Genomic DNA, 22492 nt, shown 5'->3' with positions numbered 1-22492 from the left:
CACCAAGTCCCGGCTATGAACTGGTCCTGTGTTCAAGGCTTCTTCATGGATATCGCTTCCCAGGGTCCATCAAGCAACCCCATAAAGAAGTGGCCCTAACACCCCAATTCTCAGATGAGGGGACCCAAGGCTCAGAGGAAGCAAGAGACAGCCACCAAGTCCCACAGCAGGAGGACCAGGAACAGATTCTGCACCCTGAGTTCTGCAGATTGCAGAATTTCTGAATGGGAGAAGTCCTCAGGGAGCCGGTCGTGGGGCTTGAACTCTGGGCCTGGGCGCTGTCCCTGAGCTCTTCAGCTCAAGGCTAGCGCTCTACCACTTGAGCCACAGCGCCACTTCTGTTCTGCCTGGTGGCTCATTGGAGATCAGAGTCTCACGGCCTTTCCTGCCCTGGGCTGGCTTTGAACCGCGACCCTCAGATCTCAGCCTCCCGAGTGGTTACCCGGCTAACACCCGTTCCTTGTCTCTCCTCCGCAGGAGCCATTTCCTGGGGCACAGCAACCCCTATGGACGTGGTGAAAAGTCGACTCCAAGCCGATGGCGTCTATGTGACCAAATACAGGGGTGTCCTAGACTGCGTCGCCCAGAGTTACCAGCAGGAAGGCCTGAAAGTAAGGTCCCCACGGCCCCGGGGGGGGGACTGGACAGCCCTGAGCAGGGGACCCTAGAGGGGGCTGGAGCTTAACGAGTACCAAGCACTTCTGGGAGTACAGCTGAGCAGGGTGGCCCAGCCCTGTCCGCAGTCACCACAGTTGGCCTTCTCAGGATGGGATGAGCAGCCTTTCCCCGCCCCTCCCACCAGGGGGCGCTCTCCCGTCCCTTGGTCACCTCCTCTTAACCCCCTCCAAGCCTCCCGATGGGCCTTCCCTTCCCCTGGCCCAGGTCTACAACGCCAGAGATCTGGGCTTGGAATGGAGTCTCTTCCATCCGGCTCCCTGGACTCTGCACCTCCTCTTCTCCTCTTCAACAACCCACGCCCCGGCCATCGCCAGCCTAGCCCAGAACAAAGACGAAGCTTCCCTGCCCACGGGGGAGAAACAGATTCATCGCCCTCCAAAGAGGATGCTTGGCTCTTAGAGTTGGCAGTCTTGAGTTCTAACTACCCGAGAGCTGAGGGATCCAAGCATATGGTTTTACCTCAGTTTCTCTAATCATCCCACCACAGAGTCCAGGGTGTACTTAGGATCTAGATGAAATTAGGCGTATGAAGGATGTTTAGTTCCAGGCTTAATCCAGGGGGGCAGAGTTAAGTCTGTGGTCTGTAATATTAGACACACATACATACACACGGATATACACACACGTACATACACACATACATGTATACACGCATACATATTTATCTATGTCATTGTTATCATGGAGCCTATCCCCGCCATGGCTAAACCCATGATGATTCACCCCATTCCCCTATGCCCAGTACACCCGTCCCCAGACTCTACTGGGCTTCTGGTCCTGCACGTGCCCATGCGTTCCACATCTCACCCACCACCATGGACAGCGCCTTCTTTCCCAGCCTCTTCTCCTCCTACTGTTAGTTGTCCGAGATCCTGGTCTGTTCCCTTTGCTGCTTGGGAATGTGCCGGACCTTTGGATGGCCCCACAGGGGAATGGCTGACATTCTGTGTGAAGCAGGCTGGATGCAAACTCCCCCAAAGGCCAGACCAAAGGGCCCACCAAAAGACAAAACGACCAGAGATCAGTCAGAGCTACCTTGGTAGGAGGTGGTCAATCTGATTTGACAAAAGTTCCTGGAGGGAACGCCTCCTGTCTTGCGTTTTCAGTTCCCCGATACCGGGGCCCCTGCCTACTTTGTAAACACTGATGTAGATGGGGTGATATTCTCGGGCCTGGGGAGCTTGGTCATGTTCGGATGAAGCCAGTTTTCTAGTGACTTGTCATTTCCCTTCAATTTCCTCAGTGGTGAGCCCAGACCTGATGGGTTCTGGGCCTGGGTTGGGATGCCTCTGCCCCAATCAGATCACAGGTGAATGCACATTCTCCCCAAACCACCACCCCGTTAATTAAGACACTGATGGTACACAAACAAAGGCCAGGAATTAGATACCACAGCCTATAAAGAAAGGCCCGGCACCAGTACTGTGGCATAAGACGTAAGATATAGACCACCTTGTTTCTGTCTCTGTGTTAGAAGAATAGTTCAACTTGGAGCTTTTCTATTCTCCATACTTGAACATTTTGTGTATTTGCGTTTGTTTAACCAGAGTTCCTTCTAGAAGCCTTGGTATGGCCTCTGCTGGTTTTTGCATTTGATTTTTTTTTTTTAAGCAGAAACACAGCTAAGAGATCCAAGTGGGTGATTGTCTTTTTGAGATGTCATGCTCTATTTCTCCTAAATTTGCGTGTCAGTTCAAAGAGATCCATAGAGGCAGAAATATACAGTTGATACGGTTTCCTCCCAAATTCACTGTGTTTTGTAAAACGGAAAGCCTAGGGGGCCGCTTTATAAAGGCCAGAAGATGGGTTTTGTGATCTCAAGAACATTTAGCTCCTGTGAGCTCAGGGACAGCGCCCAGGCCCTGAGGGCCTCAGTGACCTCCAGGAGCTTTGTCTGGGGTACAGGAGCCTAGTTCTCCAAGCTGGGCCTAGGCAGACTCAGCCTTGCACAACAGAGCCAAGCCAAGGCCGTGGGAGGCCTCTGTGGGTACCCGGCATGGAATTTTCCTCTTGGAGCCTGACCCAGTTCCTTGCCGCCACTCAGTCACTGTGAGTGAGCCCGGGGAATTCTGAAGAGATTAGACATTAGACGGGAAAAACGATCACTACCCAGATCCTGCTTGTCCCCTGACTGAGAGGCTTCAGCGGATTGGTGGAGTCACCTGCTTGTCTCTGTGCAGTCCAGGCCCTGGGCGGGTTTCCTGGATCAAGCTGACCTCTGTGGCCAATGACAGTGACCTCACCACAGCATGCTGGGAACCAGCAGCACCAAGGGCTTCTGAAAAAGACCAGCTCCATGGATTCAACTGAGGAGATGATACAGGAATCAGAGCGGCGGTGCTCACGTTGATGAGCGCGTGCCTGGCGCCACGCATGGATATTTAAGGAGATCATGAGGCGCATGCTCTAGTATTCTCTAGGGAACAGGTAGTGGCAGATGCAGATCTCAGCAGGAACATGGTGGGGGGCTCCTTCTTGCTAAGAGATGACAAAGTAACACAGGGACCTGGGAAAGCGACGTGGCTTATCCCACGGCTGTGGTGGGTCTAGTGGCTTTTCTCTGCCACTCTGGGGGGTGTCACGGGCAGGACCTATCACCATGTGGCAGAGCCTGGCAGACTCAGTGACCTGACTATGAGGCTCGGGGTCTTGCCTCGGTCTCCAGGACACTCAGGACCGGGCCGGCAAACGTGGCCTGGGTCAGCCTGCGGCGGGCCTGAGACAGGTCCTTTGCGGTTCCATCGAGGCCGGCGCGGGGCTGGGCCAGCCCCTTCCGTTTCCGACCCTGGCACTAACCCGACTCGTGCACCCGCAGGTGTTTTTCAGGGGTTTCACGGTGAACACAGTGCGAGGCTTCCCCATGAGCGCGGCCATGTTCCTCGGCTATGAGCTCTCCCTGCAGGCCCTCCGCGGAGACCACGCCGTGACCAGCCCCTGAGCGCCCCCCCTCCCGACCCCACCCCCGGTGAGTGTGCACCTCCTTTCTTCATCGTGCAAAAGCAGCCAGTCGGCAAATGTCACTCTGCCCGTCCTGGGGTAGGTGGGGCTGGAGTTTTCCCCCTTGCTCGTCTTCTCTGGTCTTCATCTCCTCCGTGACAGCACTGGCTGAGGAGCATTCAAGCCCCTGGGGAGGGGGGGGGGTCTCTGTGTCCTGTGGCTTCTTCTCACCTGCCAAGTCCAGGACACAAAGAGAGACAAGTCACAGAACTTTCTAGTCGATCCAGAAGCCCCCATGACTACAGATTTCCCCCCAGCAAGGAGGGTTACCTCCAAAGAAGCCCACCGGGCCTCAATGCCGCCTCCTCCAGGTAGGCCGCCGGCAGGCTTGGGTGGCGCCGCATCCTGGCCGCCAGAAGCGGGCACCACCGGCCACCCAAGACCTGCCCTTGAATCTGCGTTCCTCGGCTCCCTCCCCTGCCCCTTAGACACCCCGGATCCACAGCTTTTCTGGCCCTGGTCTGTTGCGTTCCCTTTGTAAAAGGAAGAGGGTAGAGACACATTTCACATACATGCACATCTTGGTGAGGAGTAACTGAATCCGGGTAATCTCCTGGGCAGGGCTAGGGACGTGGTTTGGTTATTAATGCCCTGTTCAGATGTCACAATCCCCCTGCATCCGAAGAGGTGAAGATGCTTTACTCCTATAGTAAAATCAATGTGTTGTCAATTGTAGACAAATAGAAAATGCAAAGAGATAGAACAAAACACAAATACCATCACCAGACCTTGTTATTATTCTGTTGTTTTGTGTCCTAAGGCTTGAACTCAGGACATGGGCACTGTCCCTAAACGTTTTTGCTCAAGGCTAGCGCTCTACCACTCAAGCCATAGCTCTACATCTAGCTTTTTTTTTGGGGGGGGGGGGATGTTCACAGACTTTCCTACCCAGGCTGGCTTTGAACCATGATCCTCAGATCTCAGCGTCCTGAGTAGCTAGGCTGACAGGCGTGAGCCACCGGCGCCCAGCCTTATGTGTCTACTTCTTAACTCTCTAAACTTGTTCCCCAGCACTGGGAAGGTTTGTTTTTTCCGATACCTGGGTTAAGACTCAGGGCCACCTGATTACTTGGCTGGTTCTCCACCATCTGAGCTATCAGTTCATAGGAAGAAATGAAAATTGGACAGGCGAGGAAGATGCCCTTTGTGGTAGAAATGGGGGTGGTCATAACCACCATTTGTCCAGGTCTTGTCTCTGGCCCACCACCCTGACCACGGCTCCAGAACTTTCCTAGAACGGTACCGCTCCGCTCTTTGTCCTGATACACACACTCCCAATTTCCGGGGCGGTTTGTATTCTTCCTTCCGGTACCAGGAAATTTCCCTTGAGGAAAAAAGATAGTCTTCTCCTGCCTTGTTCCTAAATAACGCACACAGCGCCCCCCCCCTTTCAGCACCCACGCGATCCTTGGCACGTGGCGGGCTCTTCTAGAACAGTCTCTGGCAGACTGCTGACCCCTACATGGAGAGCTGGTTCTTGTGGCTTCTCCTTTTCTCTCAGGGCGGTTCAGAACCTCAGAACCTCATTCCGTTACCTGACGAGGCTGACCGACTGAAAGCCAGCCATCGTGAATCTTCCAGAATCTCCCAGAAGAGGGAAGGAAGGGCCTAGCCACCCCGAGTGGGGGGGACTCTGGCCCACATGCTAGCCTCGGGGTGCCTTCACCCCCCCCCAGCTTCTGAGGTTGCCTGGGAAGGAATCAGTAGACTGGGGGCTGAGGGGAGACACCTCCTCTTTCAGTTCTAGACCCAGCACCTGGAAAGATCTGAGCCAAATAAACCCTGCACCCAACCCCGTGGTCCTCTCCCTTAGAATTCACAGAGGAGCTCCAAGTGGCTCTTAACGTTTCCAAATAAAAAGCCCTGGAAACCTCTTCGTGTCACGTCTGGGTCAGATGCCTCTGCCTGCTTGCTGAGAGGCTTCGGCCATCCGGGTCCCTGTCTCTGCATGGTATCTCCGGCCCCAGGAGACAACTGCTCTCCTCAGGTAACTCCCCTTCGCCTCGCTGCTGAAGCGGGCAGGGAGAAGGCGCTGGCTGGAAGGAGAAAGCCCTGCCGATGCTGGCCCCAGCCCGAGCAGCCTGGCACGTGGTGATGAGGCTTCGGAGGATGGTGGCCCTGGGCTTGGGTGGGGCGGGGCTCAATGCCTAAGGTCCTAGCCACAGGAGATGATGGCTGCCCAGCTGTTGGGGGCATCGTGTTCATGATGAGCTCCCGAAGTCCGTGCCTGCCGCAGCCCACACATTCCCCCCCGGAGCCCCTTCCTCTGGGAGATGAGGGCGGCTTGTGAAGCCTCCAGTTGTACCCCCCTAGAGTGCATCGTGACAGGCACTGTGGATGCTGGGCGGAGGTGCCCTGGGGTCTAGTTCATCTGGCTGCAGTCCAGATCATCTAGTTCATCTGCTTGTAGTCCAGATCATCTAGTTCATCTGGCTGCAGTCCCCATCATCAAGTTCATCTGCTTGTAGCCTAGATCATCTAGTTCATCTGGCTGTAGTCTAGATCATCTAGTTCATCTGGCTGTAGCCTAGATCATCTAGTTCATCTGGCTACAATCTAGATCATCTAGTTCATATGCCTGTAGTCTAGTTCATCTAGTTCATCTGGCTGTAGTCTAGTTAATCTGATGTAGTCTAGTTCATCTAGTTCATCTGGCTGTATTCTAGGTCATCTAGTTCATCTGCCTGTAGTCTAGATCATCTAGTTCATCTGGCTGCAGTCTAGATCATCTACTTCATCTGCCTCTAGTCTAGATCATCTAGTTCATCTGTCTGTAGTCTAGATCATCTAGTTAATTTGGCTGTAGTCTAGATCATTTATTTTTAGTTCATCTAGCTGTAGTCTAGATCATCTAGTTCATCTGGCTATAGTCTAGATCATCTAGTTCATCTGGCTATAGTCTAGATCATCTAGTTCATCTGACTGTAGTCTAGTTCATCTGGCTATAGTCTAGATCATCTAGTTCATCTGGCTATAGTCTAGATCATCTAGTTCATCGGGCTGTAGTCTAGTTCATCTGCTGTAGGTCTGCCATGTCCGGCCACGTGCTGGTCCCTGCCGCCCAGTTCGATTGAAAGTAGCCATTCTGTATGCTCACTGAGAAGCAACGATCTGATTTGTGTTTTTGGACCCTTCCAGCTTCTCTGAATTCTTTTTTTTTTTTTTTTTTTGGCCAGTCGTGGGGCTTGAACTCTGGGTCTGGGCGCTGTCCCTTGGCTCTTCAGTTCAAGGTGAGTGCTCTACCACTTGAGCCACAGCGCCACTTCCAGTTTTCTGGTGGTTCATTGGAGATTAGAGTCTCTAGACTTTTCCTGCCCGGGCTGGCTTTGAACCGTGAACCTCAGATCTCAGCCTCCTGAGTAGCTGGGATGACAGGCATGAGCCACCAGTGCCAGGCTCTCTGGATCCTCTTGATGCCCCCTTGAGATTAGGAGGAGAGGAGAGGAGATGGCACTGTTGACCCAGTTTGAAGAAACTGAGGCTCTCGTGAATCTGTGCCCCTGCAGAGGACTTGGATCTTCAGTCCCTCCTGGTAATTCACGAAGATCAGCATGTGTTGGCTTTGCCCCTGCTGAGCAGTCACTGGCCACAATGGTCAAGGCCATTTATAGCAGCAAAAGAGAACACTATTGGGAGATGGCTACATAGGAGTTGTGGATTTCTTTTTTGTCTTCCGTGGGGCTTGAACTCAGGGCCTGAGCGCTGTCCCTCAGCTATTCAGCTCAAGGCGAGCGCTCTACCACTTGAGCCATAATGCCACTTCTGGGTTTCTCTGCTTATGTGGTACTGAGGAATCGAACCCAGGGCTTCATGCATGAGAGGCAAACACTGTACCCCTGAGCCACCTTCCCAGCCCAGGAGTTTCGGATTTCCCTGGAGAAGGTGCTCTGGTGGTTCACGTGGGGCCACAGGTTCCAGTTCTCAGTCAATACACCATGGCCTTTCACGCATTCAACCATAAAAATGTGTGTTGAGCTGGTGCCGGTGGCTCTATTCCTACCTACTCAGGAAGCCAAGATCTGAATATCACAGTTCAAAGCCAGCCCAGACAGAAACCTGTGTGAGACTCTTATTTCCAATTAGCCAGCAAAAAGTTGGTATGGGAGGCGTGGCTCAAGCGGTAGAGCGCCAGTCGTTGAACAAATCAGGTAGCTGGAGCTTGACCTGACCATGTGCTTTTACTGGAAACATGACATCCATGTCCCAGCAGTACCCTATCAACATCAGTTCCCCAAAGAACGTTTGCTTATCTTCCACTACTTACCAGAAATGGAGAATTAAAAAATAATAATCACTAAAAGCAAACTAACAGTCATGGCTTGTAAATGTGAAGCTTCCTAAGACGCTATGTCGAGGAATCACCACTTGGTGGCAGCAGAGATCAACCCAACCCAGGCAGGTGTCCGCCTGGCAGATTTCGACCTTGGCCTAGATGACAAACCAATCCACCACACCCAGACCCTTGGCACCTCCCTTCCCAGATTCCCATTTCTCATTGCTTCTCCATGGGGGGTGGAACTCCAGCTAGGGAGACCTTCACCAGCTAGGGTTTCCTCCCTGGTAAAATGGCCACACCAACCTCCTGGCCTGCCATCCACAGCTCTCCTAAGAATCAAGTGCACATGCGGTTTTTTGATCTGTAATGTGCAAATACAGTTTGGGGTTGAACTCGTGGGTTTGGGTGTTCACCTGCCATGGTCCTCTCAGAGAGCCTGGGTTATAATTACCTTGTAATTAGAAATATGTAACGTTTGTGAAATACAGTTGCTTGGCTCTTAAGGCTTTGGGGCTCCGATCCTTCCATGAATTGTTGATTAAAGCCCTTCAGGATTTTGACTCCCAGAGTCTGCTCTGCCCAGCGAAGAGTAGTCTAGACTGTGTGTGCCAGAGAGCCAGAAACCCATCTGCTCGAGTACCGTGTCCGGTCTCTGGCTGAGCGTGGAGAGGGGCCCTGCTGGTTCAGTCCTCTAGCCACGAGTTCAAGTCCAGCCCCATTCCTCACCATACCCTGAGCGCCTGGCGTATTCTTGATGTTGGGATGGCCAAGCCGTCTGCTCAGGTGGCTTCAAATGTGTGTGGGAAATACACCGAGGCTTATTTTACTACTTTTCCCCCCTACCTAAATTTAGGGGGTTTTGTTTCCAAGCCTCCTTTCTACTAGTTGGCAGAAGATGTGATTTATTGATTGATTGATTGATTGATTTTGGCCGTTTCAAGGTAAGATTTAGACATTGCAAGAGAAACACTCAGTTCAAGATCTTCTTCTCCTCCTCCCTCTCAGGGGACCCAGGATTCTGGGGAATGAGATGTGAGGAGACTGCCAGACCTGGGGAGACCTTCTCCCCTCCCCTGGTGCTCTTCCCAGCCTGCCCCGGGGCACGGCTTCCCTTGGTACCAGCTCCTATGACAGCAGCTCTCTTCCCACCTAACCCTTAGACCCCTGGGTCTAGCCTCGGTCAAGCCTTGTTACCTGGTGGGAAAACCTTGTCTTCACTGGGACCCCCAAGGGGCTGTGTCAGGCCCTGCCTTAGGGGTAGGAGACTCTGCCTACGCCTTTCGTGGAGTTTAGCCACCTGCCACCCACAGGCTCTGCAGTACCCCCAGCAGGGGCTGGCCTTCCTTGCTCTCTGACTTCTCTTTCATCGCCCGCCCCTTGGCTGAGATTCCTATTAATAAGGAACCACCATCCAAAGCCGAGCGCCGGTGGCTCCCGCCTGTCATCCTAGCTATTCAGGAGGCTGAGATCTGAGGATCACGGTTCAAAGCCAGCCCGGGCAGGAAAGTCGGTGAGACTCTTCTCTCCGACAAACCACTCGGAAAACTCGAAGCGGCGCTGTGGCTCAAGTGGTAGAGCGCTCGCCTTGAGCTGAAGAGCTGAGGGACAGCGCCCAGGCCCAGAGTTCAAGCCCCAAGAATACATAGCTCACAGGGCTGTTGGGAGACAGTCCGTGAAGCGTGATTCACAGCGCCTGGGGTTCAGGAAACCTGCTGGCAATGTAATGATCTCCTCTCCTTTCTCCAAGGTGGCTTCTTGATTCCAGGTCTCACAGAGAGGGGAGAGCCGTGTTTGCAGACCTCAGCGCTCACCCGCACATGCGACCTCGGCCACAGGACGCTTTTCTATTTATTTTCTCTTTGAGAAGACCTAAGGGAAAACACCAGGTTTGCCAATTGGCTCATCTGTGGCAGTGAATGGTCACCTGCTGCTGCTGCTCTGGCCCATCTCCGGTGACAGGCTGCCTTCTCTGAAACCACCCCCAAACCACCAGATTCTGCCAGGTCATGATCCTGGGGCCCCCAGCACCGTGGAGGCGGGGTTTCCTGAGACCGCAGACTGCACTAGATTAGCATAACACAGCTGCCTCGGGACCAGCACTTAGAAAACCCAGATGGAAGAGGAAGTACCCCATTGCTCCCCAGCCCTCCCCCGCCCGCCCCATAGCAGCCTCTGTCCCTCCAGGAAATTGCCCGGGCCCCCCCAGATAAAAGTGTGGGTGAGCCCAGAGCAGGGGGAAAAGAAAGCAGTAATCCAATCCCTTATCGCCCATTGTGAAACCCAAATAGCTCAGACAGCTCAGGGGTGTTTTGACTCACTGGCCTTCAAACCTCGCCTCGTGTGAAAACTCATTTCGGCAGAAGACTGATGTGTTCAATTACAGAACCTTGCCCTGGGGCACCGCTGTGGGTGTTATATAATACATGGTGCATGGGTCTTGTATTCATTTTCAAGAAGGTTAAAGAATGAATCTCGGCTGGCCACTGGTAGCTCACACCTGTCATCCTAGCTACTCAGGAGGCTGAGATCTGAGGATCATACTTCAAAGCCAGCCTGGAAAGGAAAAGGCCATGAGACTCTTATCTCCAATAAACCACCAGAAAAGCAGAAGTGGTAGAGCACTCACCTTGAGCTGAAGAGCTGAGGGACAGCACCCAGGCCCAGAGTTCAAGCCCCATGACTGACCAAAAATAAATAAATGAATGAATGAATAAATAAAAATAATATCCGTGTCCTGTCATTCCTAGGACATGAAATGAGGGACTGTCTGTTTAATATATACTGTCAATGTTTAAACATTAAGTGCTTGATGCCGGTGAATAGAAACGCTTTATTTGCTAGAGCTTTTTACGTCCCCAGGAACCAAAAACGATGGGAGATTCTGGAATCTGCTCGTGAGAGTGGAAACCCGAATCCTTCTTCCCACGGGGATGGGAGGGGCTGCGTCTAGCCCAGCCCAACCTGCCCCCCCTCCCCCCGTCACGAGGGAAGCAGACAGGTCAGTAGTGGGTTGATGGGGTGACCCTCTGAATCCCTGCCTTCCCCCCAAAAGAAAAATGTCAGGTGGCCGCAGAGGACCCTTCACTGAGAAAACCAACATGTTGCTCTTTGATCCGTGTCTCCAGAACTAACTGAAAACGCGTCTCTTCTCCCAGCTTCGACAGGAAGCCTGAAGCAGCCACATCGTTGGTCTATCTGGGTGAGCACCTGGATGGGTGCTAAAATAAGGGGGGAAGGGCTGGACTCATGACTTCGTGGTAGAGCACCTTCTTCACGAGCATTAGGCATGGAGTTCAAACCCCAACACCACCCACCAGACCTACCCCTGTATGATTGCCTCTCCAGGCCCTCCTAAGTTCTGCACCCAGATAATAAGACCTTCCTCAGACTTAGTTCCCTGGACCCCTTGGCTAAGTCCCCATCTCTGTTACCCCTGTTTTGACAGCGTGGATATGGCGACGAGGAGAGGACAGATCGATGCTCACCTCATCGCCGAAAGAGCTGCACAACTCCATCCCTTGGTCCGTGCACCTCGACGCGGGCCGAGGATTGTCTGCAGGACAGGTGAGTCCAAATGAAGGACAAAGCCCTTTGAGGGTCTCTGTCTCTGGAGGCCCTGAGGTTTCTAAACCATTGGCCAGAGAAGTAGCCAGGGACAGGCTAGAGTACCCGGGAGGGAAAGCAACTGGAATCTCGGTATCTCCAAAGCAGGTTTTGCTACAAAAAGATGTCATCCTTTGAGAAGCCTCTGGTTTCTGGGGCTGGGGAGGTAGCTCACTGGTGGAGCACCTGTCTCGTTAGGAACAAGGCCCTGGGTTCCATCCCCAGCTATGCAAAAATGAACGAAGTAAATAATAAACAAGGCCTCTGCTATTCATTCCATGCCTTTAAAGCCACAGATGGCCGGCGCCGGTGGCTCACGCCTGTCATCCCAACTACTCAGGAGGCTGAGATCTGAGGATCACAGTTCAAAGCCAGCCCAGGCAAGGAAAGTCCGTGAGAATCGTATCTTCAATAATCCACTAGAAAACTGGAAGTGGCGCTGTGGCTCAGCCTTGAGCTGAAGAGCTGAGGGACAGCGCCCAGGCCCAGAGTTCAAGTCCCATGACCAACAAAATAAAGCCCCAGATGTTGGGGTGAGGGTCATTCCACGGCCAGACTCCTTTACCTCCTGCCTTGACCCTGCCTCCACCTGCCCACCACAGGGCTGGGAAGGCCAAAGAGGAGGTTGGCAGCTTCCCTCCCGGTATGGGGAAGGCAGCTGCGGTGTGCTCTGGCCGTTTCTCTTCCAGGCGTAGCCAGGCCCCATGTAGATACCAATATCTGGACCCCGTTGAGCATCTCCATCGCATGCCCACACCTCGTAGGCCTTCCATCCGGGTGGTCCAGGCTCACCGAGCACCTGCCCCACGCCAGCCCCAAGCGGGCACTTGGAACACACCGCAGAACCACACAGGTAATCTGCCCTGGAAGCAAAGAGGTGGGGGTGGGGAGCCCACACAGGGCGCACAGTGGAACCAAGGCCAGGATGGAGGCCTGCTGTGGTGGAAACACCAGCCAGGCCCGTGCTGACATAGGAGAGGCGCTCAGTGAAGAGCTTGCTGGTGACTGGACAGCGTGGATCCCAGGGTTTCTCGGGCTTCGGGATCCTAGGCAAAGGGCCTGCTGGATGCCAGTTCTCCAGCTCAGCACTGAACTCCATGCTCTTGCCTACTGTGTCCACAGTGCCCTGTGCCTCTCCTCATGGCTGGACTTCAGACTTTGCCCCCTAGTGAGCCTTCCTAACTGTGCCTACTGCCCAGCCAGGGTGACCCCAGGCAAGAGTGTGTGTGTGTGTGTATGTGTGTGTGTTGGTCGTGGGGCTTGAGCTCTGGGTCTGGGCGCTGTCCCTCAGCTCTTCAGCTCAAGGTGAGCACTCTACCACTTGAGCCACAGCGCCACTTCTGGTTTTCTGGTGGTTCATGGGAGATCAGAGTCTCACCAACTTTCCTGCCTAGGCTGGCTTTGAACCATGATTCTCAGATCTCAGCCTCCTGAGTAGCTAGGATGACAGGCGTGAGCCACTGATGCCTGGCTTGTTTGTTTTAAATAATGGAGTCTTTGATCTATTTTTGTCCCTTGTTAAAGTTTCTAGCTGCCTTTATTCTGCTCAGCAAGGAATAAATAGGAATAAGCTTATGTTCTTTTCTTTTCCCCCCTCCCATGTATTTATTCCAAAGTCAAGACATAAAAATTTCAAACCAATAGTCACAAGAGATTTTGATTTAGAAGAGCTTGCTCGCTTCATTGTTTTGTTTTGTTTTTTTAATTCACAACAACTTAAAGAGAAGGCCTTTAAAATTCAATAAATAGGATAAATAGCATTATTTCTTCACATTTGGCCTCCCATGGCTCCCGTGGCTTTCTGGAAGGTTTCCCGGAGTGTCCTCAGAAATGTCATGGTGTTACCAGCCATGGTTTGGTTGCACGGCTGTTCACAGGAAAATGACTGTAGAGATAAAAAGAAAAAAACGTTGGGCCAAAATTGGCAAAAAGCCTTGTGGGAGCAAGAGGCTTGGGGACCCCCCCCCCCCCGCCTAGAACCTGGGGGTTCCAGTCCTGAGACCCACAGTAAATCAATGAGAGGCCGGGGCTGGTGGGCACTTGATAGAATCTAAGTGGCTGACATGGTTGACGTACACACATGGGCACCATTCAGGTGGCCCTAAGACCCTCCTTGTACCCAATTAGAGGCCACCTCGAGGGCTACAATGCCTCATGATTCTTTTGACTGGTCCTTTCAAGGTCATTTCATTATCACAGTGAACCTGGGAGTCACCAGATCCAAGTTCAATCTCCGCTTTGCCACTTATCACGTAGACTGCATCAGGTAAATTCGAGGGCTTCCCTTTCCTCCTCCTCCTCACACAAGGAGAGCATTTAGAACCATACGTCCTCCAGTGTAGCTCAGTGGCCAAGTGCTGGGCTTCCTGCCTTCTGCACTTTCCTACAGATGCTCATGACAGGGACTTAAGAGATGCCCAGCCCCCACCCCACATCGCATGGGAATGTCCACTCCGATGTGGGTGCATGTCCTTAAAAACAAACAAACAAACACCTTTTTCAACCAATCAAAACAAAAAAGAAATCTGCTTTAGCATATAGGCCAGCATATCCATCTTGATAGCAAATTGAATCTTTAGGATAATTGGGTATTGTATGAGGCACGGGCCTGATTTTCTTGATTACACCTTCTCTTGACAATCAGGACAGATTCTTTCATTCGCCAATAAACAGAGAGAAGAACGTGGCCTCATCTGTGTCAGCATTATTTTTTAAACTACGGGGAGCAATGGAATATCTGGTGGATTCCGTTTTGATTCTATTGTTTAACAGCCACATAAAACCCTCACCATGACGTATAAACTCATATAAACTCACCGGACACTTGTTGTACTTTAGAACTTCAACTACCTTTCTCACTCGATAGAAAATCTGTTTTCTATCTGTTTTCTGGGTGACGTTGATCAGCTGGGACAGCCCCTCCCGGAGACAGGGTGTTGGACAGTTGTCCTGGTAAAGAATAAAGATTTATGTAAAAAGGAAACACTCTCAGGATAGCTTTCAGCAGGGATCACGAGAGAGAATGGCCTTTACTTTGGACCCAAATGACCTTGCACTATTTATTTGTTTGCCAGTCCTGGGGCTTGAACTCAGGGCCTAGGCACTGTCCCTGAGCTTCTTTAACTCAAGGCTAGCGCTCTACCCCTTGAGCCACAGCGCCACTTCTGGCTTTTTCTATGTATGTGGTACTGAGGAATCAAACCCAGGGCTTCATGCACGTTAGATGAGCGCTCTACCCCTGAGCCACCTTCCCAGCCCCTTGCGCTATTTTTTGATAGGTCCCTTGCCAATCTAGGAAATGAGCTTTCAAGGATTTCAAGAGTGAGGTCACTTTTCATTTCTGGAGATTTCCAATGCATCCCATCCAAGAAACCTGAGAACCCTGGCAAATTGACATCCCTTATCTCTTTTCCAATGGTGCCCCTACTCCAAAATCTAGTCGCAGTGAGTTTGAAAGTTTAGAGAAAGGGAGAAGCTCTGGGCACCAGCCACTAGGGTGCGCACTTGGGTTGTGGCAGGTGTGCCAGTGTAGCTGCAGTGGAGGGGGCCTGGGCCAGGCTAGGACGGGCTGTCTATGCAGGATCCCCTCCTCTCCGCTTCTCATCTAACTGAGGATGGTATGACAGCGGACATCCACTGGGGGGCGTTTAGCTCTGGCTGAGAGGAGTTAGGAGTCAGATTGGACCATCCCTGCCAGAGCGAGGGCTCTTCTCTCCCAGAGTCCCTTCCTTCTCCCTCCCCTCCCCCAACACAACCACAAGGGCTCTCTGTCCTCTGCAGCAGCCGTAAGAAAATCATCTTAAGAGCCAGAGGCCGGTGGCTCACGCCTGTCATCCTAGCTACTCAGGAGGCTGAGATCTGAGGATCGTGGTTCAAAGCCAGCCTGGGCAGGAAAGTCTGTGAGACTCTGATCTCCCACGAACCACCAGAAAACCAGAAGTGGCGCTGTGGCTCAAGTGGTAGAGCGCTAGCCTTGAGCTGAAGAGCTGAGGGACAGTGCCCAGGCCCAGAGTTCAAGCCCCACCACTGGCCAAAAACAAAAAAATCATCTTAAGGACGCTGATGGGAATAAGAGGAGGAGGGAGGGAGGGCGAGAAGAAAGGAAGGAGGGAAGGGAGGAAGAAAGGAAGGAAGGAAAGAAGGAAGGAAGGAAGGAAGGAAGGAAGGAAGGGAAGGGAGGTTTGACACATCAAAGACAGAGTTACTATTTTATTTATATTACTTCATCCAATTTTTCTACATATGCATTAGAAAGCAATATCATATCATTTACTATATTCCTTAGAAGGCATTTACTATATTAATTCTAGTTGTATTTCATCATATGTGTGGCCATTCATTGTAAAAGATACCCATATATTAAATATATGCTATATAATATATAAATATTAAAGATACTAAAAAGCCCTCAGAGTCTTCAAGGATTCTAATGCTCACTGCTGAGAAATGTCTACCTAGTAGAAAACTTCCAGAGCCAGGTTTTACAGGGACAATAGTGATCTGTAACAATTGCAGTAGAGTCACAATCCCTAATGTAAAATATGGAATAGAGCCGTTTATAGTTTTCTTTTTCTTACTTACAGGAGGGATGGGCAGACACAAACAACTGGTCACCTGCAAGAGACAAATCTCAGTGTGAACACTCTAGCTGCAAACCCCCAGACCCGGCTAGGATGTCGCCCAACGTTTACTCACGTTGGCGCTGCAGCTGCAGATGGAGGACGGATCTTTCTAAAGGTAGACAGGCGAAAAGCCGCCGTGAGTGGTACATTTCATTCCCCCCTCCCGGATCTATTTCCCTACAGCCCCCGAGCCTACCTGCAGCTTCTCGATCAGGAAATCAGCATTGAAGATTGCTATCGAGGAAGAGCATCTTTGGGCCTCTGTGGAGCAGAGGGAGAGCAGGGTAGAGGTTAGGACCACAGCCAGAAGCATCTTCGACAGGACACTGGAACTAAGACCTGCAGACACCTTCCAGTCTAGTTATATTTAAAGCTCCTTCAAACAGGGTGGGTCGGGGGGCGGGGGGGGGTGGGAAACCCCATTATCAAACTGATACCCTGGCCCACTTTTTCCCTGTAAGTTGGGGCCACTTGATATGAAAAATTAAACACACACGCACACCCAAATCATACTGAGTCACTTGACTGAAGCTGTGTGGTGCCAGGAAATAACATTCCCCAGAAAAGATGCAAAAGTTGAGTTGTGAGATGCTGAAGAAAAATTAAAGATTAAAAAAACCCCACATAATTAAAAAAAAAAAAAAAACAACTAAAAGCAGGGATTCTGGTTGTGAAAGTCAGCATGCTTTTCTATGAAAAAGCCCAGATCTGTGTTTTCCCTTGTGTTGACTGATTCACCAGTCCTGGGTGCTGTAATGCATGGGGGGGAAGAGGGTACAGCCTAGGGATGGGGGAAAGGGGGGGGTCGAGACAGAGCAGGACGGTCCAGTGACTGGACAGCACAGGACACTTTTTCTTTGCCTGATGGGGGTTTTCCTTAAGTGCTTGCAGTCTTAGTGCTGAGTGAAGGCATCTGTAATTGTCTCTTGTGCCCAGGAACAAACCCCTCCACCTGGGTGGAATACAAGCGTCAGAAGGCCACACAGGTGTGGATTATAACCTCCTCCAAGCTTCCCCGCCTTTCTAGAGGCCTTCCAGAGGGAGCATTGTATAACACAAGTGGAGGCTCGGCGCTTATAACGGGCGTGTGCCTCTTGTTTATTGAGCACTTACTACATGCCACTCACCGTTCGTGCGCTTTATATCAACCGAGTAGTACCACCAAGTGAAATCAGTACATATTTGGCACCTTCCCTTTCTAACTCTTCAAATGCAGTCTCCCTTTTGGCTTCTGGGTGCTTTGGTGTGACTCTGTTACTTTAAATCAGGAAGTAAGCTCATTGAGGACCTCTATGTAGGATCATCATTGTCAGTGTTTTATAGCTGGAGAAACTGAGGCACGGAGAAGCAAATCATTTTCCCAAAGTTGAGCCACTGGAGGCCATAGAGTCTGTATTTAAGTCTGGTTCTTGAGTATAGCTCTTAAACTCTGTTGCCTCTCTTCTATTCATCTGTAAAAAATATACACTGTATGTTGTTACCAGCTGCAGTATTTCCATGTGATATAGAAATTAGACATCATTCTTCTGCGTTTTGTATTTCCTACCCGTACTCCCTGTCTCCTTCCTCCCCATATTCTTCTTAGCCTCTAATAATCACTCTTCTACTCTCTTCTTATTTGAGAGTGACATTTTTTTTTCTTGCCAGTCCTGGGGCTTGAACTCTGGGCCTGGGAGTTGTCTCTGAGCTTCTTTTGCTCAAGGTGAGAACTCTTCCACTTGAGCCACAGTACCGCTTTCAGCTTTTTTTGAGTAGTTTTATTGGAGATCAGAGTCTCATGGACTTTCCTGCCCGGGCTGCTTTGAACCACAATCCTCAGATCTTAGCCTCCTGAGAAGCTAGGATGACAGGTATGAGCCTGGTTTGAGACCAATTTTCTTAGCTTCTACCTATAAGAGAGAATATTTTGTTATTGTCTTCTGAGTCTGGCTTTTTCCACTCCCTTGAATGCCTAGCTTCATCCAGGATTTATTCTTTCTTCTGGCAGAGTAGCATTCTAAGGTGCACATATACCATGTTTTCCTTGTCTGCTGTTAGACAGGTAAGTTAATTCTGTATCCTAGCGATGTGGACACGAAGGTGTGTCTTTGGCATGCTGATTTTATGTCCTTCAGATAATATCCCAAAGTGAAATTTCCAGATCGTCCCTGCAGTATCTGTTTGTGCACATCTGTTTTTAGTTTTGTGACCAACCTCCAAACTGTTCTCCATAACGGCCATGATGATTTCCGCTCGCACAAGCAGTGTGCAAGTTCCCAACACGCCACATCCCAACCAGCATTTGCTGTCTTCCTCCTCTCCCCCCCCCCCACACTTTTGACCATAGCAATTCTTCCTGGAATGAGATGATATCAAGAGAAAGAAACAGAAGGCGCTGGGCACTGGTGGCTCACACCTGTCACCCTAGCTACTCAAGAGGCTAAGATCTGAGGCTCACAGTTCAAAGCCAGCCTAGACAGGAAAGTCTATGAGTTTCCCATCTCCAATTAGCCACCATCAAGGTGAAGGAGAGCTGTGGCTCAGGTGGTAGAACACCAACCTTGGCTGAAAAAAGCTAAGGGACAGTGGTCAGACCCTGAGTTCAAGCCCCAGGATTGGCATACAGGAAGGAAGGAAGGAAGGAAGGAAAGGAGGGAGAGAGAGAGGGAGGGAGGGAGGGAAAGGGAAGGAGGACATAGAAATATGAAGGGAGAAAGTAAAATGATCTTTTCTTATTGATGACTTCACCAGAAGTTGACTGGAGTTGCTAAATAAATTCAGTGAAATTTCAGGAGGCAAGGGTCAACATATGGAAATTGGTGGCATTTTTATATACTAGGAATGAGACCGCAGAGAAACAGATCATGAAAGCAAGCCATCCCATCCATAACAGTGACAGGAATAACATAAAATGCTTTGGAATAAGAGTTCTGGAGTGTACACCCGTCATCCCAGCTGCTCAGGAGGCTGAGACAGAAGGATCGGTGCTGGAATTCAAAACCAGCCTGGACAGCATAGTGAGACTCTACCGCAAAAGAAAAAAGGAGCAGCCTAGAAAGAACTCAGTCAGGAGGTAATGACCTCTTAGACGGAAATTACAAAATACTGATGGAAGACATCGAAGAAGGTAGGTAAGTAGAGAAGAATTGCTCATGTTCACAAGCTGGGAGAATTCGTATGAAAATATCTATGCTTCCCAAAGGGATTAACAGATTTGATACCGTTTCTGTCCAAATACACATGGCTTTCTTCAAAGAGATCGGTAGTTCAGGAACAGTGATTCCAAGCTCTTCTACATATGTATGCCTTCTTCCTTGCCTGGAGTTAGATTCCACAGGAATCTATCCCAAACAGCTTCTCCTGTTCATTACCTTACTCCCAGGGTAGCAAGTGCTGGTAACTCTTTTAGACAACTACTTCAAGATAGTTTTTTTTAATGAATAAATAACCCATACACTTAATTTTGCAAATCATGATCAGATTCGTACTCTTTAGGAAATGACAGGAGCATGGTACCCAGGGAGATCATTAACACACAAAAAGCGGACTACGCTGGAAGATCGCAGGCAGGAACAGCCTTTGAAGAATGAACTCACAGTGGACCCAACGAGAACCTCCCATTCTCATTCTGGGCCGACTTGAGGCACAGTTAAGTCTCTCCTTCTCTATCTCCCCAGGAAAGCCAGTATGAGCCCCAGAACTCCCGCTAGGAGCCAGGGGGAGGGTTTTCTTCATAATTCTTTCCCTCTTCCCCACCCATTCAAGTCAGGAAAAGGAGCAAAATAAAAACCAGTGGCTCTGTAGTTCAAAACACCATGAAACCAGCAGATTTCTATCTAAGCAGTCTACAACTGGTGAGGTTTTTAGCTTCTAGGATTTTCTCAGTATCAGAAGGCCCGCATGCAAATGAGCTCCCAGAGAAATCCACCCCGCTTAGAAATTACTCACCGACATGACATATTAAGAAAGCCAAGATTCAAAAGAGATAATGCATTTCACAATAAATGACAAAAGATCCTAAGCGACCATTTATTTGGGGCCAGAGATAAAGTCTGACACAATTGTTTTGTGATTTTAAAAAAAAAAAAAGCTCATGTGTCATGGACGATTTCTATAGGAATATATCTGAATGGTTATTAGTTCTAGGAAGCTACAGCCGAAAATGCCCAAATTTTTTTTTAAACTACTAAATTTCTAAGTAAAACCCAGCCTGCATTTTTTTTTAAACTTTAGATCCAGAGATAACCACTCAGGATGGGCCTTGAGCATTAATCAAATAGTCACTTCTAGATCAGCATTTCTTAGCCACATATGATGGGGTAAGTAAGACCTTCTTGATATACTTCTCTCCAGAGGAGGGTGGATTTTCAACAGGCATCCTGGACTTTTTCCTTCTCAGATCTCTCCTAAGCAGAATTCTATATTCCCCGCCCCCCAAACAAGACCAAAAAAAAACCTGTGAAGATGATATAGATAGTTCTCACTACCATATACCTACCTCTAGTTGCCTCTGGCATTAGTATCATATATTAATAAGGGTGCATTTGCTGCCATTAGTGAGCCATTAGTGTATTATTAGTTGTGGAGGTATATACCTTACCCAATGTCCTTTTCCTGTTTTGGATTCCATCCAGGGTGTCGCATTACATTTAGCCACTGTCTCTCATTGAATGCTTCTCAGAAGCGGTCATCTCCCGGACATTCCCGGGTTTGATGATGTTGCTGGTTTTAGGTGATACTTCTCAAGCCTTGTATGGATGCTCTTCAGGTGGGATTTGCCTATTGTGTTTTTCATCTGGTTATATTGGCCATATGGGTTTGAGGAAGAAGACCACCAGAATCAAGTGTATTTTATTCACATCCTATCCGAATTACATATTGTCAACAGGATTTTATCACCTTTGATATTACCTTGATCCTAAGCCTGAGGCAGTTTTTGATAGATTTCTCTACTCTAAGATAAATATTTTCCCCCTCTTTTCTATACTGTGCTCTTTTGGGGAAAAATCCCATCATTTTGTAACAGCTGTATTTAGGTATTTAGAGAGATATGTCCACCTCAAGTAGGACTGAGTACTTCTGTCAAATTCATTGTAATTCTTATGCATGGAATATTTGTTTCCTCCCATGCATCCCTTTGATACTTATATCAGTATAGAATCATGCATCATTATTACTTCATGTCACAGTTCAAGGCTGCTTTATTGATCTTGTTTGACAAATGGACTCTGTGTGCCCTTTGGCCCTGTCTATGTGGGGCTTTTTAATTTTTAGTTTTTTATGATGGAGAAGGAGGCTTTCTGCCATCTCTCTTCTTTTCTTTTCTTTTTTTCTTTTTGTCGATTGTGGGGCTGGAACTTAGGGCCTGCGTGCTATCTCTGAGCTTTGGTGCTCAAGGCTAGCACTCTACCACCTTGAGCCACAGCTCCATTTCTGGTTTAGGGAAAGTTAATTGGAAATAAGAGTCTCATCAACATTCCTGCCCGGGCTGGGCTGTCTTTAAACCATAATCCTCAGATCTCAGCCTCTTGAGTAGCTAGGATGACAGGCTTGAGTCACCAGTGCCCAGCTTTCTTTTTTGTCTTTTTTTCTTTTCTTTTCTCTCCTTCCCTCCATCTCTCTCTTCCTCTCTCTCTCTCTCTCTCTCTCTCTCTCTCTCTCTCTCTCTCTCTCTCTCTCTCTCTCTCTCTCGCTTACTTTCCTCTTACGTAGAAGCTGCCATTTATTCAGAATCCTTTATTCAAAAGCAAGTGAGCCAGGCTTGTGTCTGGGAAAAGAACACTTGAGGGAAATGAAAAGTACAAATCAAGATGGTAGGTAAGTGGACTCCTCCATACTTGTGTTCCACTGAGAGTGTTTTCATGGTGTGATCATATCTTTATCTTCTGGAATTGTTCAACTATCCTTTCCTTTCCATAACAACCTGCTATCAGTGCAATGTAAGAGCAAGAATTATAGTTAACACAGGAAACAGAGATGGTGGGAAAGCTCTCTATTAAGTGGCTCTCTGATGAGGGTCATTTGCTCTAAATGCTCCATTTAAACTGCTGAGTATTTTTACATATCTGGTAATTTTTTGCTTCACTGATGCAAATGGACAGTTGTTCAGAAGATAATCAGCATTAGTAGCTGAGAAGGTTTTCAACTGAGACTGTGTAAGTCAGTGTTATTCCTTTTAGCCCTTGACAAAAATAGAAAACAAATGTACGTGTGTACTTGTTATCTAGCAGCTTAGAGACCCAGTCGTTTTAGAACAGAGATGGTGCTATAAGCAGTTCTCGGTGGCACTTTGATTTTTCCTCTTAGGAGCTGGAATTAGTACAGCACTTGTCTCTTC

The 22492-nt window shown here is 49.5% G+C and overlaps 2 protein-coding genes and 1 long non-coding RNA gene across 6 annotated transcripts in view; 2 read left to right on the top strand and 1 right to left on the bottom strand.

Annotated features, from left to right (window-relative positions):
* LOC138809378 (solute carrier family 25 member 48) overlaps positions 1-10675 on the top strand; it is a 34385-nt gene extending 23710 nt beyond the window's left edge. For all 3 annotated transcript variants that reach the window (XM_069995890.1, XM_069995889.1, XM_069995891.1), the window contains 3 exons: positions 478-611; positions 3494-3643; positions 9699-10675. In XM_069995890.1, the coding sequence (XP_069851991.1) occupies positions 478-611; positions 3494-3616 (257 nt within the window). In that variant the 3' untranslated portion in view covers positions 3617-3643; positions 9699-10675. The remainder of the gene's footprint in view (positions 1-477; positions 612-3493; positions 3644-9698) is intronic.
* Positions 10676-10801: 126 nt separating this feature from the next.
* On the top strand, positions 10802-16526 carry LOC138809377 (uncharacterized). Of its 2 annotated transcripts, none has more exons than XR_011366824.1 (4): positions 10802-11150; positions 11397-11515; positions 12244-12407; positions 16138-16526. It is a non-coding gene; the product is annotated as an uncharacterized lncRNA (long non-coding RNA). The 2 variants fall into 2 exon arrangements; XR_011366823.1 differs by having other exon boundaries at positions 11845-12407.
* Positions 13323-16526, bottom strand: LOC138809376 (interleukin-9-like). Its single transcript, XM_069995888.1, has 5 exons — positions 16373-16526; positions 16250-16285; positions 16136-16168; positions 14372-14503; positions 13323-13439 (listed from the first exon to the last, which is right to left on the bottom strand). The coding sequence occupies exons 1-5, from the start codon at positions 16487-16489 to the stop codon at positions 13323-13325; spliced, it is 435 nt and encodes a 144-aa protein (XP_069851989.1). The 5' UTR covers positions 16490-16526.
* Positions 16527-22492: the final 5966 nt, after the last annotated feature.

Source organism: Dipodomys merriami, unplaced genomic scaffold (genome assembly GCF_024711535.1).
Source record: "Dipodomys merriami isolate MVZ:Mamm:240054 unplaced genomic scaffold, mDipMer1.0.p SCAF_496, whole genome shotgun sequence".
NCBI classification, from domain to species: Eukaryota; Metazoa; Chordata; class Mammalia; order Rodentia; family Heteromyidae; genus Dipodomys; species Dipodomys merriami.
Note: the sequence above shows the minus strand (reverse complement) of the source record. Positions and strands in the feature narration are given on the sequence as shown.

What these genes read in the sequence shown, in the direction of transcription:
- LOC138809376 (XM_069995888.1), bottom strand. Translation starts at nt 16,489, where the DNA reads ATGCTTCTGGCTGTGGTCCTAACCTCTACCCTGCTCTCCCTCTGCTCC. An exon ending in TGTGTCTGCCCATCCCTCCT is followed by an intron (nt 14,504 to 16,135) that starts GTAAGTAAGAAA and finishes ATTCTTTACCAG; the next exon opens with GACAACTGTCCAACACCCTG. An exon ending in TAAAGTACAACAAGTGTCCG is followed by an intron (nt 13,440 to 14,371) that starts GTGAGTTTATAT and finishes TTATCTCTACAG; the next exon opens with TCATTTTCCTGTGAACAGCC.